The sequence below is a fragment of the Mya arenaria genome, chromosome 2 (assembly GCF_026914265.1).
Source record: "Mya arenaria isolate MELC-2E11 chromosome 2, ASM2691426v1".
Lineage (NCBI taxonomy): Eukaryota > Metazoa > Mollusca > Bivalvia > Myida > Myidae > Mya > Mya arenaria.
In genome coordinates this window covers 43,124,027-43,141,239 of record NC_069123.1, presented here as the reverse complement: position 1 = coordinate 43,141,239, position 17,213 = coordinate 43,124,027, and the positions used below count along the sequence as shown (strand labels likewise).

At 36.3% G+C, this 17,213-nt stretch overlaps 1 protein-coding gene and 1 long non-coding RNA gene across 4 annotated transcripts in view; both read right to left on the bottom strand.

Annotated features, from left to right (window-relative positions):
* Nucleotides 1-17,213, bottom strand: part of LOC128222939 (tuberin-like) — a 66,570-nt gene that overhangs the window by 41,929 nt on the left and 7,428 nt on the right. For 2 of the 3 annotated variants that reach the window (XM_052932133.1, XM_052932141.1), the window contains exons 1-10: nucleotides 17,013-17,182; nucleotides 14,523-14,609; nucleotides 14,247-14,357; nucleotides 13,179-13,258; nucleotides 10,725-10,789; nucleotides 10,436-10,568; nucleotides 10,051-10,102; nucleotides 8,927-9,052; nucleotides 8,432-8,505; nucleotides 7,956-8,082 (exon numbers count right to left, since the gene is read on the bottom strand). In XM_052932133.1, coding sequence (XP_052788093.1) covers nucleotides 7,956-8,082; nucleotides 8,432-8,505; nucleotides 8,927-9,052; nucleotides 10,051-10,102; nucleotides 10,436-10,568; nucleotides 10,725-10,789; nucleotides 13,179-13,258; nucleotides 14,247-14,357; nucleotides 14,523-14,609; nucleotides 17,013-17,147 — 990 coding nt within the window. In that variant the 5' untranslated portion in view covers nucleotides 17,148-17,182. Of the gene's footprint in view, nucleotides 1-7,955; nucleotides 8,083-8,431; nucleotides 8,506-8,926; nucleotides 9,053-10,050; nucleotides 10,103-10,435; nucleotides 10,569-10,724; nucleotides 10,790-13,178; nucleotides 13,259-14,246; nucleotides 14,358-14,522; nucleotides 14,610-17,012; nucleotides 17,183-17,213 lie in introns of those variants that run through there. The other variant, XM_052932147.1, reaches the window with a different exon arrangement.
* On the bottom strand, nucleotides 5,753-7,940 carry LOC128222981 (uncharacterized). Its single transcript, XR_008259261.1, has 3 exons — nucleotides 7,404-7,940; nucleotides 6,626-6,767; nucleotides 5,753-6,253 (listed from the first exon to the last, which is right to left on the bottom strand). It is a non-coding gene; the product is annotated as an uncharacterized LOC128222981 (long non-coding RNA).

Below are 17,213 nucleotides of genomic sequence, written 5' to 3'. Positions count from 1 at the left end.
AGACTGATTAACTCAACATGCGGTCTAACCAAGCCTTTCCACCACGTCCGTTTAAAAAGGTCCGTTAAGCTAGACTTAAAATTATGGCTCAATTTCTTTAAAAAATTCAACGGCATTTCAGTATTTCATGACCAATTCTGGCTAACAAACGATGACGCAGAGTTATATACGGATAGCGCCGGGGGAAACGGACTAGGATTTGGCATCTACTTCCGGGGGCACTGGGCATGCGCACGCTGGCCCGAATCATGGGAGAAGGAAGGTTTACTCAAAGATATCACCGTCCTAGAGATTTTCCCTATTATGGTTGCTATTTTCATTTGGGGGGAGGGGCTCAGAAACAAAAAAGTAAGATTTCATTGCGATAATATAAGTGTCGTCCACATCCTAAACTCATTTTCAGCCAAGTCGGATAAAGTGATGGATATTCTTCGGGTTTTGACATTGAAATGCCTCCAGTTCAATATTCTTCTGAGGGCGTCTCACGTACCTGGTTCAAAAAACTTAATATGCGATGCCCTTTCACGCTTCCAGATCGCGCGTTTCCGAAAGCAAGCACCGGAAGCGGACGCGGAACCCCATCCCATCCCGCCCCATCTTTGGGAAATCTTCAAAAAAGAGCTGACACACTTTTGCGATGTTCTTTAGCAGACAACACGCGCAGGACATATACCACAGCGTTAAACGCGTTCCAAGCATTCCTCGCGAAATATAACTTAAAACAAAACATGCCGATACCCGCACCTTATTTAGTTTGGTTCATAGCATACTGTTTCGAAAATAACTGCGCAGCGAATACAATAAAAACTTACGTGGCGGGTTTAAATTACATACACAAAATAAACGGCTTTCAGGACATACACTCTATGTTTGTGGTCAATAAGTTACTCGAAGGTTGTGTGAGAGCTAAAGGACATTCGCGGGATGCGAGACGCCCCATCACAAAATCAATATTGACCGAAATCATCGCAGCATTGCCTAGTGTGTGTTATAACGAATTCGAAGCTAAGGTTTTTAAGGCAATATTCTCAATGGCCTATTTCGGCCTCTTCCGCATCAGCGAACTGGTAGCGACCACACTTAGCGGTTCGTCCAATCAAATTAAGCGAAAAGACGTAGCCATCACAACCAACGAGCAATTCATGTCGGTGACCTTACGAATACATAAAACCAGTCAGCACGGTCCACCGATCACGTTGAAACTCCCCCGGGAAAAAACACACCCATGTCCAGTATTAGCTATGTTAGAGTACCTGTCACTTAAACCTGCGGGAACATCAGCCTTTAGTCACAGCAACGGACTTCCGGTCACTAGACAACAGGTAACCGCTGTCTTAAACAAATGTCTAACGAGAGCCGGCCACAGTACCCAAAACTTTAAGACTCACAGCTTCCGTATCGGCCGTGCGACCGACCTAGCCATACGCGGCGTACCAGAGACAGACATTATGAAACTTGGTCGTTGGTCGTCCCAAGCATACAAGAAATATATCCGTGTGTAAGCTAGAAGGGGCGATATCTGGGCCTCACGCATTACATTCGTACAATTAAATAACATTTATTAACGAATAGAATATACAAAACCCGCACTGAAATACAAATACAACGCAACCCTACATTAAATAATTATTTCACTCGTAAATATAGATATCTGGGTTTTGGGCGACTCGCTACCCAGGCGCGCGGGACGGTACGCACAGGAGAGGGGCTCGCCGAACCTGCGGTTGCCGCGGACCATCGCCTGGCTGGGCGTCGGGGGCATCGGATGGGAACGTTTCCGCAGGTCCGTAGAATCCAATGTCCTTTTGTGCGAGCCACCCAAAATAATAGTTTTGCACCTAGGCGGCAACGATTTAACTGTGTTTCCGCTAACGAAAATATTTAACTCAATTACTCGCGAAATACGCTACCTTAGATCCGCATTTGCCAGCGCCGTTATAGTCTGGGTAGATATACTAAATAGATTTCAATGGCGAAACCCACGCCAGTTAACGTCATCACAAATCAATAAAAAGAGAATCCGCGTTAATCGCCACGGGCGCAGTTGGGTAAGGTCGACAGGCGCACACGACACGCTATCCATAGATATAGGTTTAGATACTCCGGGTTTCTTCGCGGCCGACGGCGTTCACCTGTCGGCAGTGGGTAATGCTATGTATATCGACGCACTAAGAGATGTTCTGCTTAAGCACATAGAATAACGCTCCGTAAAGCGCAATTACATTAACATAATCTCGCGGTTTAAATTTTTTTTTTTTTTTTTATATATATATTCAGAATTTTGGTGGATAAATTTAGAAAATTTATTGTGGCGTAAAATTCTGGCGGCAGGCGAATAACAAATCTTTTAAACTGAATTTAGCCAGATTTCTAACCAATACTTATTATACAAGGTCTGCTCTCCCAAACTGCGGGTAAAGGAACTTCGGCTCAATTGTCTTACTCGTGGTGCTGGGACTGCATTCCAATTAGTTCTTATTTATTTGCATTAGTTAGGTAACGCCGTGCTGTAAATGTGTTAAACGTGTCTATGTGTAAGTACGCTTGCATGCAGGTGCCGGTGCTTTGGTTCACCGACCAGACATGTGTCAAGCTTGTTGTGTCATGTGTATAAATGTACGCTTGCATGCAGGTGCCAGTGCTCTGGTTCACTGGCCAGTCATGTGTCAAGCTAGTTTCCGTGTCAGTCCCCAGACTTGCATGTGGCAGAAAACCGCGTGGTGTTTTTCTGCCCATTCAAAACATGTGTCAAGTCAGGGACGTCTGTTTGTTTTACTGTACGTGTATGCACGGCGAAAATTTTTCACTTTCGATACGCATAACTTGTTCAACTGGTGCCGGGATTTTACGTCACAAGCCACATGACCATTTACGCCACTCTGATAATCTCTTTACTATATATGTATATTGCATTGCTATGGACAATCGCATTGCTGGTGTTGTTTCGTTTTGTTACATAATAAACAATAAGTTATTGTATGGTTTGTCTGATTTATTCAAATCCATTTAATAATAAAAATTATTTACATATGGAAATAATTTCATTTATTAAGACGGAATAAATTGTTTTCTCTTTTTATCTACGATTTCTCGGAAATACTTCCTAGATACGGGTAAACACACGTGGTTGCCCGGAAATCAACATGCGGAACGCTCCGGTCATCCGATTACTTGACCACGTGACTAGCCCAGCACGTTCTTTTCTCGCTAACCTTCGAAGGAGTAACACGTGGGAAAAATACCGAAAAAATATTATTTACCCACCCACCACACCCGATTAAAATATTAATATAATCTGAATGACCCGTATGAAACATCACTTCAATAGTGTGTACATGTTAATCTTTCATAATGCCGTTTCATTCAAAATGCTGCTGGTGAGTTCTTTATAATTGCAGTTTTCGGCAGCTTGCGTTCTGAGAGACAGCACATCACTCGTAGCAACATCAGCGAGCAAGCTATGCCTAACTAGGGGCCCAAGCCACTCGGGTTCCAGCTCACACCGAACACCACCGGACCAGTCTTCAGAAACAATCATACCAAGATAGTGCAGTGTGTCGCCAAACCAACCACTTATCAATGGTCATAGGGAGCATACGGCAATGCCTTTTTGTTGGAACAATGCAGACACAACAGTGTTTTAAAGCTTTAAACTACGAACATGTACTCTTTTCTTTTTTCTTTTTTTTCTTTTTTCTTTTTTTTTTTTTGTCCTTTTAAGTCGTGTGGGCGTAAAATTCTGGCGGCAGGCGAATAACAAATCTTTTAAACTGAATTTAGCCAGATTTCTAACCAATACTTATTATACAAGGTCTGCTCTCCCAAACTGCGGGTAAAGGAACTTCGGCTCAATTGTCTTACTCGTGGTGCTGGGACTGCATTCCAATTAGTTCTTATTTATTTGCATTAGTTAGGTAACGCCGTGCTGTAAATGTGTTAAACGTGTCTATGTGTAAGTACGCTTGCATGCAGGTGCCGGTGCTTTGGTTCACCGACCAGACATGTGTCAAGCTTGTTGTGTCATGTGTATAAATGTACGCTTGCATGCAGGTGCCAGTGCTCTGGTTCACTGGCCAGTCATGTGTCAAGCTAGTTTCCGTGTCAGTCCCCAGACTTGCATGTGGCAGAAAACCGCGTGGTGTTTTTCTGCCCATTCAAAACATGTGTCAAGTCAGGGACGTCTGTTTGTTTTACTGTACGTGTATGCACGGCGAAAATTTTTCACTTTCGATACGCATAACTTGTTCAACTGGTGCCGGGATTTTACGTCACAAGCCACATGACCATTTACGCCACTCTGATAATCTCTTTACTATATATGTATATTGCATTGCTATGGACAATCGCATTGCTGGTGTTGTTTCGTTTTGTTACATAATAAACAATAAGTTATTGTATGGTTTGTCTGATTTATTCAAATCCATTTAATAAAGATTTACTATATAACACTACGTAAAAACAAGGACCCCCTAGGCGGGGTCAATTTTGACCCTGTGGCAATAATTTGAACAAATCTGGTAGAGGTCCACTAGATGATGCTGTATACCAAATATCTAAGCCCTGGGCCTTACAGTTTCGGAGAAGAAGATTTACTATATAACACTATGTAATAAAACTAGTGACCCCTGGGGCGGGGCCATTTTTGACCCCAGGAGAATAATTTGAACAATTTTTGTAGAGGACCACTACATGATGACACATACCAATTTTCAAGGTTCTAGGCCTTGTGGTTTTTGAGAAGAAGATTTTTAAAGTTTTCCCTATATAAGTCTATGTAAAACAAGTGACCCCCGGGGCGGGGCCATTTTTGACCCCAGGAAAATAGTTTCAACAATTTTGGTAGAGGACCACTAGATGATGCTATATACCAAATATTAAGGCTCTAGGCCTTGTGGTTATGGAGAAGAAGATTTTTAAAGTTTTTCCTTTCCATTGCCATGGCAACCAGAGTTCTGCATGGAATTCAATTCTTTGAACAATTTTCAAAGGGGACCACCCAAGGAATATTCCTGTGAAGTTTGGATGAAATTGGCTAAGCGGTTTATGAGGAGATGTCGTTTAAAGTAAAAGTTTACGGACGGACGGACGAACGACGGACAAATTGTGATCACAAAAAATCACCTTGTCACTATGTGACAGGTGAGCTAAAAATGGATAGAAAATAAGGTAAACACTGATGTATTTTTTATATCTTATTATTGCTTTGCAAAAAAAGACTAATTAAGGTATTAGCCGCGTAATACACACTTTTATAAAAGCTTTAACCGACAACATAGTTATAATCATGGTACACTATGGGACTTTTATCCAAATTTTGAAGATTTTTTACCATGAATTAAAAAAGTTATTTATGTTTCATTAACCCACCCCCAAACTCCAAGGGCTATAAAGAGCGACAAGTAAATATTTTGTCTATATTTGATTTGTTTTCGCATTGTCAGAGATAATGAAATAAAAACAACAGTTTCTGGTAAAATAATACTTCAGTTAACAGAAAACTAAAGTTTAAACGAACAAATTATTGATACACATGGAAAAAAATCATTTTGATTGATCTTGTGAGTCTTCGGAACAGAGCAGTATTTCGATGTTTGAAAAAATATAGCAGTTTTACAAAATTCATAAAAAATAGTTAAATATAAGGCAAGTTGCTGAAATCATTTTAAATATTATCTATGATGTCTATTGAACAATTTAGAAGACAATTTATGATAGTTTACCGTCCAGTTTTGAAGAAAATATACATAATGTCAAGTAACCATACATTTTTATAGCTAATAAAATGCTTAAAAATCAATCTTTTTCTTGTAAAAATTTAAAAGCTTAAATGGACTTATTCATAAAATGTACTTTTTCAAATAAATGAATTTAATTATGATACAAACTCAGAATACAGAGTTTAAAACAATGAGTGTACTTTTAAACTAAAATATGTAAAGAAACAAGAACACTAAATGGGCAGTAATGCCCCTCCAAAAATGTCAGAGTGAAAGTTCTCAACTAATGTCTTTTTAATATTATAACATGTAAACAATCTCTGTGGGTAATTTGATGTCTGTCTTTTTTGTCATTGGTATTCTAACATTTAGATTTTTTCACAATAATTCTTCACTCTTAAACATTTGAAGTTTGGTCTGTTCCCATGCGTTTGTACTTGTAGTGAGAGCACAGATGATAACTACTCAATGCTGAGTCAATGCTGATTTGGTTTTCATCCCCCTTCAGGTACTTTACCCATCCAGAATGTTTAGTGCTGTAAAGGAAAAAAGGTGTACTTTAAAACCTTTCTAACTAATTAGTATAGATATCTATACTGCCATACATATACACAATGAAATATAAACAGTTTAATATTTCTCGACATTATTTTGAAAAAACAACACAAAAACAAGCTGATACATACATGTATATATAAAGAAAATTATTAAATTTATCAATAAAATTCATCATCATCATCATCATCATCATCATCATCATCATCATCATCATCATTATCACCACCATCATCATCATCACTACCACCACCACCACAACCACAACCACCACCACCACCACTTGATTATTGAATACAGTGGGTTTATAAAAACAAAAACCAAGTCATATATGTTTTATATGAAATACTCACATCATCACTATCAGATGCGACTGCCTTGTGGATAGACATGGCTGTTAAATCTGTCTCAAGGATCCAACATAGTATTTAATGCAGGCTGGAATTCTTCATAACCCAGTGTTGGTGACTTAGTAATATTCAGTCATTTTCCTGCCTGAAAGAAATTAGACTTCTGATTATCAACCAACAGAAACTACCACCATGAAATACAAATGCACAAGTATTATACATTCTGCACTAATATCCGTTTTAGCCAAGAGTAAGGGTTGGTTGGTACAAATATGTAGTTGTTGTGCATATGGTTGATGATGATTCACAACAGTCTGGGGTTTTAACGAGACCAACACCAAGCAAATGAATGTCGCTAGTGTCCAAGCAGTTGTGGCTTCAAGCCCCAAACCACGTACTACTTTTTATCACAAGTTAATTTTGAAAATATGCATTTTGTAAACAAATAATGGGTATGTACATGTATTATGGTATGTTAGAAATAGGTCACGTACCAAAACACACCATTTTTAAACACAATTTTAAGTCTAATATTTTTCTATGATATAACAATCAAATTAAAGCTTACATACTCATATCATATACATAAATAATGTACGTAAGTACATATAAAAATATGTAGCATATACATAAGTACATATAAAATATGTAACATGTACATGAGTACATGTAAAAATATGAACACGCTGTCTAAACATTTAGCTAACAAAAATGATTTAAGAATTCCAAAGATAAATTAAAAAACAAACATCAACGTACAAAACTGCTCAAGGATACTTACATTCATAGCCCTTTGATACGAATATCTGAATATCCCAGTTCCATGCTGATTGTTGACAGTTCGTTTTTTCGACAGAAAATCTTCTCTTACTCGTATAAATCACTTATAATCCATGTTTTACTGTAATGACTCAAGTTGTTAGATGTATCGTAATCAACTGCCAGCGTCCACATTAAGTGTTTATTTATTTTAAACGTGTATTCATGAGAAATACATCACAGAGTTTCCAAATACTGCAATGCAGAAATTCCATTATTGACCTATGAATAGCGGGGAAATACCTTCTGTTTCTAAAAATAGCAACATCCGGTACAGGCCGAATACGCCCGATGTTCGTCGCGATCTGTTACGGCGAGTGGCGATATATGTCGATGTTACCCGATGTTTCCCGAGTTTTATTACATGGCTAATACCTTAATATATATTTAGTCTGGTAAAAGAACATTTGACACTGAAAAAAGCATTTACAGTTTGGTAACGATTTTTTATTAAATATGCGAGTATACCCATTCTGCATATAAAAAGCATAAGAAAAAATAGCAGACTACCCACATGTAAGAATGATGGCAGTACTGCGGATGGCGTGTGTTTCAACTGTACGACTTTCCTGGAGCCCCACAGCGACATGCCGATGTAGAAGATTGCTCCACGCAAAACGTTAGGATCTGTATGTTCCAAGCTATACCAAAGGCAGACAGTTTAGACAATAATGAATATTTACTGGGAATGTAATTAATGAACCAAATTGTTTAAAAAATAATTTACCTATATATCTGGAGAAATATAACTTTGTTGTGTTGAAACCGCAGAAGCCACAGAGCATAGCGGTATCAAAAGTAATTTTTAACTCATAGTGGAGAATTCTTATGAAGTTAATTATGTTTATCTCTGATAATAAACAACTGCTGCAGTTATGCTTCCTTTCAAAGCAACATACTTGAGCATATTCTTTCCTGTTAAAACGATCGAACCAAATCAAGTACGCTAACTGCAGGTATCAACAAAGGGGAAACATGTGAAGCTCTTACCTTTCTTGCAGCAAAGTACACATTATGTGTATGCAGCTGTGTCCAAGGTGAGTGCCCAGTAGTTTCCTCATCAACTGAGGACAAGAAAATAATCATCATTTTGTTACTGTCTACTTTAAAACCGTCAATGCATTGGTTGTTATTTTCTATTTCATGCAAGGGTAACATATTTTGCTTACAAATAATTTGACGATGAATTTCAAAACTAAAATGGATTCAACACATCTCATCATTAAACTTTCTGGTGACTCAAATTCAAAACAATTAAAAGTTGTGAATTTTGCATAAAACACAACATGCCACGCAATCAAATCACTTACATCAATATAAGTTAATGTTTATAATATATGCCAAACTGTGTTGATAATTATTTATCAAACTATTCATTAAAAAAATATAATGCATAACAGAATTTTGTCCATGCAAGCCCCACAAACCATGGTGGCATTGTAAATGTGAAAAAAAATTATTAAAAAATTAGTTTTATCATCCTACCTCCCAACTAGGTTCGCAGCTCTTGTGGTTGTTGACCATGCGGCAGAGCGCGGCCACAACATCAGGCAGGGTGCTACTTGGCAGATAACTGTAGCATAATATCGCATCCAGGATCTCCAAGCAAAGCTGCAAGGAGTTGAGGGTTAATTACTAAGTATTTTAAGAGCTTATTTGCAGAAAATATATAAATTTATATCTCCCCTAAATATATACTTCCAACATGTAACAACACTTGAAATTCAGGGCAGGTATTTCATCACAGAAAAAAGTGCAACAGTTTTTCTTTACATGTTTTTGTCTTAATTTTAGATTGATTTCAGACAATGCAAAATCCATCCACTGTCTTGTCATGGAAAAAAAATAACATACACGTATGATAATGACTCCTCATTTGTTTGCTTTTATCAAAACTCATAGCTGATTGTTTTGAACTATGTTAAAGTAAACAACATGATTAACAACATTGTTGTGAACTTTTACATTTGAAATATTTTATGATATGCTCACATATTTAAACATAAACAAGTACAGCTTAAACAAGTGTCTCACATCTTGTTAAAAAATTCAGCAGATCACAAGACCCAGTGTATCCATTATTTTTTTCAGAGCAATTATGATTTGAAAGTTAACAACGATTGCATTGACATTGTTGTTAACTTAAACAAAGTTCTGAACAATCGGCCCATTATAACCTGTCCAGAAATTCACAAGTTAAAGATGTGCTCTTCCTCCCAAATAAGTTTTACCACAATTAATAAAACTGTTTCATTTTACCGAAAAGGATAAATAAATGTCGAAAACAGTAGTTCTTATGAAGGATACTGTGTTAAATTTGACATAAAGGTGCAGAAAACAAGGTATTTCTACCTTGTTAGAATATAGTAGATCACAGTTAATCTTTATAGCTTTCACCAATCATTTACAGTAATATTTTTGCGTTTTCAGCTATTAAATACACGATTACAATCTTGTTATAAGTAATTAATATTTTCCATAAATGCATTATTCAGTAAGTAGTTAAAAGTTTATCACTCAATATTAATTTTTGTTATACATGTGTATGCATCGATTTTGAATAAGAGTGTCACTTTAAGCAAGAATGAGACTTTGATTAACATGTATACCTTGACATCTTCTGCTGGAGTTTTGTGCCAACTGCAAACCTTACAGGTTTCTCTGAAATAGCAACATAGGAGATATATGTAACTTTATCCACTATAAAATAACAACAGCATATTAACACTAGTCAGTTCTTCTCAGGGGAAAAAAAACAATAGAATAAATTAAAAGTCAGCTAAAGAGATGCAACTTGCTTTAAAGTTACATACAAAAAGCTTTATTGGTTTATAAGATATGGCCAAAGTCAGAAACACTTTTTTTCCTTCCTTAAACAGACAAGCATAATAAATTATATGTATAATTATGTAACACAAAAGTACCATGACTCTTCAGGTTAAAATGTTATCTCTTATTAATTTTCACCAAGCACTGCTTGCTCCAACTACTGACCTGATTATTCCAGACATTACATTTTCTTCAAGATATGCCGCATTGAACTTTATAGCACTGATTATCAGGGGAAGGAACTCTGCAGTCTTCCCCGCCGCGACCATGGTAGGAAACCATTCCAGGAATGCAAAACCTGAAAAATTCTGAAATACTTATATATGGTCTAAAATACATCTGAAATACTTATTATGGTCTAAAATACATCTGAAATACTTATATAAGGTTGAACAATGACAATCAGTTATAGCCTAACATTTGCATTACAGACTATCAACCATACTAGTCATACCAGCAGTATCTTCAATTTCCGACAAACTCTTCCCTCCTTCTGTCAACACTCTGGCTAGGGACAACCTGCAAGGGTAAATACATGTATGATGATGTATACATGTTCAGTAGATTCCTTGGCATTAATCTCCTACATTCTGAATTTCAAACCATGGGGATCTACCAAAAAAACCTATACATGACAAGGTCATAAAATGTTCATGAATTTCAGTTTCAACAATAGAAACATATATACTGTGAAATCATTAATGTTCGTGGGCATGAAATTTCGTGGTTTGCCGAAAAAAAACAATTTCGTGGGTACTTGAATTCGTGGATTTTCATTTTTGAAAAAAAAAAAATCGAAGATGCAATCGTCCTTGATCGTCTGCATAATATCCACGCGCTGGCCCGTGATTTCCGTCTTCTACGTCACTCGGTTTATGACACTCGCTAATGTGGTACGACATGCCAATTAGTGCATATACCCATGTCACTTATCGATTTAATTGGGAATAAAGGTAATAAAAGAAGATGTACCCTGATCATAAATACAGATAGGGGAAGCCATTGAATGCCAATTAAGAATTTTGCAAACTGTGAAAACACCGAAAAGATGCGTATATTGTCACGTCCGGTGCATAGTAACCTTTAATGTACTAGTAATCGATTAATTATTTCATTAAATAAAAAAATGGAGTACAGACACTCATCACGCACATCTTATAAACTTTGAGATTTTCATTAACAGCACACGTTTAAACACGTGCTTATAACTGTCATTTGCTGCATAAAACACATTTAATTGATTTGGTTCATTATTTGTTAAAGGCAGTTATAATATATTGACAGAATAATGATCGTAAGTTATACAGTGAGACAGGTTTTAACACTGTATACTGCGACCTCTGTAAATAATATACTAGAGTATGTACGTAACAAGACAATTGAAAAAGTGAATAAAGGGTTTATATTTCGTGGGATTTTGAATTCGTGGATCACCCAACCCACGAAAACCACAAACATTAATGCCCCACGAACATTAATGATTTCACAGTAATAGAAATGAAAAAAATATTTTTTCAGCATTAAACTGCATGCAGCATTATTTAGAATGAAGAGGTTGTTGCTGTTGTTTCTTTGCTACAGGGCATCATCATCTCGTTCCAGTCATTTTTTTTCATTTTAATTGATTGGACACTTAATTGGATTATAAATACCCTTGATAAATAGCTATTTTGTTTATCAAGATAATATTTTGAGTCCATGTCCACATGCATTTGTTTGTCCAGGGTTATCATGTGACAAGTAGTTTCACCATACACCAACCAGACAAGAACATTTTCGAAAAATATAAGGTAAAGGGGAGATAAATAAAATTATATGCAGGGCAGTATTATGGTTCTTGAGCATTACACTTCCTCTCATTGCCATCTATATGCCTGAGAAGTTTCATTTCAATATCTTTACAGCTTTCCAAGATATGGCCCGGACAAGAACCCATCTTCGAAGGAAAAGATATTATGTAAAGGGTAGATAACTTAACAAATATGGAGGGCAGAATTATGGTTCTTGTGCACTTGACTTCCTCTCATTGCAATCAATCTATATAAGAAGTTTCATTTCAACTCCTTTAGTATTTCCAACATATGGCCCGGATAAGCACTGGTTATGAAAAAAAGTAAATTATAGGATTATGGTTCTTCTGCACTTCATTCCCTCTCATTGCGATCTATTTGTATACCAAGTTTTATTTCAATAACATCAACAGTTTTGAAGTTGTTCTCTGAACAAGGGTGTGACGGATGAACAGGCAGACGGACATAGCCACAACTGTATGTTCTCACCTCGGGAAGCATAGAAATGTATATCGCAACGTTCGATGTTAAGTCAATTTTGCTATTTACTATGAGGATATTACACAAGCGGTCATTAAAACAGAGTTTATTAAAGAAGTCTTATAAAATCTATGAAAACGAGCAATGACAATTTGTTATCAATTTGAGTTTAAAAGGTTCACAAATTATGTATTGAATGACCATGATGTGATATATGAGTTACTTATTTGAAGACTCATAACACTAAATACATAGAACATCCCTGTTTAATGAGTACATTACAATTTTCAACGCCAGATATGTGAATAATCTGGCAGCTGAAGGGCAGAAACCATTTTTGGGAGGGGTTCTGGGGGCATTTTAGACTCTCAAAGGGGGTGAAGTACCCTGCCACAGAAGCAAAACTGGCTTAAATGTTCTTGAGGGCTCTCCAGAATTCAAATGGAGTGGCAATACTAACAACAAATAATGTAACAACCTTAAGCAACCAGTTTACTTTTTTTTTTTATCTCTTGAGCCATTAGATCATCAGATATCAGCGATATCACATCCCTGAACGCTATTAATCAATGAGGTCCCATCAAGAGTTATACATACAAAATATATATCAACGTCATTCACGATAAACATGCGCTTACTTTTCTCCGACATTCTCCTGGAGTTGGAGACTAAGAATGACATTGAAGAAATGCACCTTCATCATGCCAAGCTGGTTATACTGTAAAACACATTAAAGAGAAATATGTTATATTTACAATCATGTAATAGACAGTACCGGTACATCTATTTATATTTACAATTGTTAAATAGACAGTTCACCTATTTATTTTTACCATCATGTCCTAGACATTTCACCTCTTGACATTTACAATCATGTACTTAAACTTTAAAGCTGATGGTCCATGTACAATTATATATTAATTCTATATTTTACATCACTGCCTGCCCTTCTTCTTTCAGAAGTGTGGGTGTGTTTGTGTGTGTGCATTTCTGCATTCGTGTGTGTGCATTTGTGCGTTCATGTGTGTGCATTTGTGTGTTTTTTGGTGTGTGAATTTGTGTGTTTGTATTTGTGCATTTGTGCATGTGTGGGATTCAGATTCTGTGATCTAGGACTGCACATTCCAACTATTATTTCCAATGGGGGTCCCTTTGTTCCTGCTGAAGAGTGCGAGATACACGGGACATGGTCATTAACCCTAGATCTTATTTCAAAAAGACCCCTTGGTTCTTTAACGGTGTAAAGCATCGATACACGGAGGCCAATTCTTCAGGGTTAAACTAGTACAGAGTACCCCAAGTTTTCCAGTTCTACCTTAAAATCTAAAAACTATGTAAGGGAGCTACTGGTACCATGTTGAAAATTGTCTGAGGTATGTTGCGATGAGGGGTTAAATGCAGGACATCCAGTCTCAGAAGCAGACACTCAACCACTGAGCTATAATGTCTAGTGATTAACAATTCCAGTTATACAGAATTCAAAATTTGCTAGCCCTGCAAACAAATTATATTTTGAAAAAGCCCAGCAACATTTTAAAACTGTTGGCCTCACAGGTTTTTGAGATGGTTGAAAATGCTTTCCAGGCTGGCTCATTCTTGATTTAAAATAGCAGGGAGCGTAAAAAAAGCCCCCTGAAAGATGTCAAGCAAGAGTGTAAGAATACCGGCTAGTTCAATCAAAACTCTAATTTCAATGACTGCTCTACCTGCCCTTCCAGCAGACACTGAAGGAAGTGTAGAACCACATGTCTCTTCTCTGAGGCAGTCTGTGGAAGAACCAGGTCCTGGATGCTACACCAAACAGCCTCAATAGCTGTCTGAAATTAACATTCAAAGTAGTGTTATTGGCTTAACAGGACATTTCAAGTGTTACGGATGTTAATTTCTCAGTTGAATAATTTGCATGTACATATCATAATAAATAAGTTTGACATTGAATATATATATATATATAACAAATGTAAATCTATAAGCATGATTACTTGTTCCAATTTCTTTTTAAGAACAACATCTGACATCTCTTTGATAGTCTTGATTCTGTTGTTACTGGGACTTTCTGGCCCAATTTCCTGCAAAAAAAGAAATAAACAATATTTATATGAAAAACTACATGAAAGTTATAGAATGGAGAAGGCATACAGAATAAGAGCTGTCACCCACACGTGACAAATGATCCAGATTTAGCTTTGTCAGAGTGAAAGTCAAGACAATTGACCTATAAGCTAATAATATCCATTAAAATGGAGCAGACAATACTGCCAAAAACCAATGAAATGTAGTTGGAGCATTTATAAAACGAAAGGAACCAGGGTCATCAACTTGTTAAGCGCAAACAGAAATATAATTGTCCTATATGGAATTGTTATTGAGGATTGTAAGTACCGGTATCTTCTATAGCTATTGTAAGATAGGTTCATCCCAACTCGAGCGTATGGTGTTTTGCAGAAACAAGGTTTATTGAACTTCCACACAACACCCTGCATGAGGGCTCGGATGAACCTATCTTACACAAGCGGCTATGGTAGATGCTTTTTCTCCAACCTCAGTACAAAATAAAGTTCTAATGTACATTTTCATTGGAACTCTTTTTTGCATAGTAAAAATAATGTGAGTATTGATATGTGATATTTCATGGTTGTCATGGATATGCGTGCAGTGATTTATAATATGTAAATAGTTAAATCGTTCTTTAAATAGTTCTGAGGAGAGTGCAGGATTATTTCTTGAATGCAGCCGAAAACCTTTTTTTAGTGCCATTTGAAGCCAGAAATATTTAATATGGATCTTAAATATTGCCACGAGACAAGGTTTCCATGATGTTACAGACAACAGTCTTCAACAAGGGAGGTAATTGTGTGATGACAATAAAAAAAGGAGTTCCATACGGGTACTTGCTTTATCTTTGCCCTTGGGCAAGATAAGGAATTCCAGAATGGCCAAATGTTTGGATCTACTCATCTGAAGTGGCTTCTGACCTCCAAATCAATAGAGGTCATCTACTGGTCAACACAACCTACCACTGATGTCATGGTCCTAGGTCAAGCTGTTCTTCAAGTTAGTGTGCAGGCAAAGTTGACTTTAGATTGTAAACTGTGATCTTTGACCTACTGACCCCAAAAAGAACAGGGGTCATTAAATGGTCAAGGGCAACCAACCAAGGGAGTTTCATAGTCCTAAGTTAGACAAACTCATTTTTTTGTGGGGTCAAAATTTTCAAAAGCCTGTTGACTTTGAACTTGATTCATGACCATAAACATTTGGTTTATTTGGTTTCATATACTGGTCAAGGACAATCTACCACCTTAGTTAAATAGTCGTAGATAATTTTTTCTAGAGTTATTGCGTGGAAAAAGTTTTGTTCCCAAAGGATAGACGGACAGACAGAAGACAATGCGAAAACTATATGCCAGCATGCCAGCCTTCAAGAGCATAAAAAACCTTTGTTCTTAACAGCATGTATTGAACATATCCAAAATGGTTAAAGTGGAAATAATACTCAGTAATTTTGGGGGGAAATATTTCGACAGTCTTTGCCATCCAAATTAGGAATCATGCCCAACAAGTTGTATAATAGCAATTAAACATGTTTTGACTAACTATAAACACCATATTTTGTTAAACAACCTTTACAAGTAAGTGATGTTAATTTCTAAAAAAAGATATGAAAATATTTCTTAGCATGTGAAATATATTAGATTTGCTTAAACACAAACTGAATGCAAATTTTTTTTTTGTTGTTGAGATCTAAATATATATGCTTTACTTGAACTTGATGTTCTTTCATTATATTTGATGTATATATATCTAAAATTACTAAAACATTGTAACATTTCCTCATTTTTTGACTCAACTGGTTTTGTTTTCATATTTTTATTATTTGTATTGTGAATATGTTTATTTATAACATTTTTTATTATATTTATGTATATTAATTTAAAACTACTAAGAAGTTTAATATATATAATACATTTAACTTTGTTTCTTCCTATAATTAATTGATATAAATTATTTTCATGAATATAAATTATGTTGAATTAAAAATCTTCTTATATCTTCAATTGAAATAGAATTTGAACATTTCTACTGGGTTACTTCAATTTCAAATAAAATATAATGGGGTCAAGTGACTGCTGAAAATCAGTAAGGGGCTGAAAAGTCTCGGGTTAATATTGATATGGGGCCGGAATGGCAGGGCGGAAAGGTCTCAGGACCAATTTGGTAGTATGTCATTTTGGTACGGCCAAAGGGGCTTGGTTAGTTGGTACGACTAAGGGACATATTTGTTTCAATTTCAATACATTCAAGAGCCCTGAATAATGCATATGAACCCGCTATAACGGTACAACACTTGACACATTTTTGCTCCTAGATTAGCGTAATGAATGCACGATGCATTTAATGTATTCTAATATTTAACTCCAGCAAAAACAAGCTATAAGGAAAACAGCTGAGTGAATGCAACTCATTCAAACCTTGAGAATCTCAGAAGTAAACACTGGGGTGACATCTTTTGATGGCCCTTTGTAGACTGCTGCAGTGTCTTTCTTTCTACTAAACAAGTTTTTGATTTTGTCTTTGAGGTTTTCCTCCTGTTTTCGACTTGACATGGTGCCGACAGTCTGCTAGTTGCATCTCGTGATTAATGTCGCTTACATCATGTATAAAAATAAAAA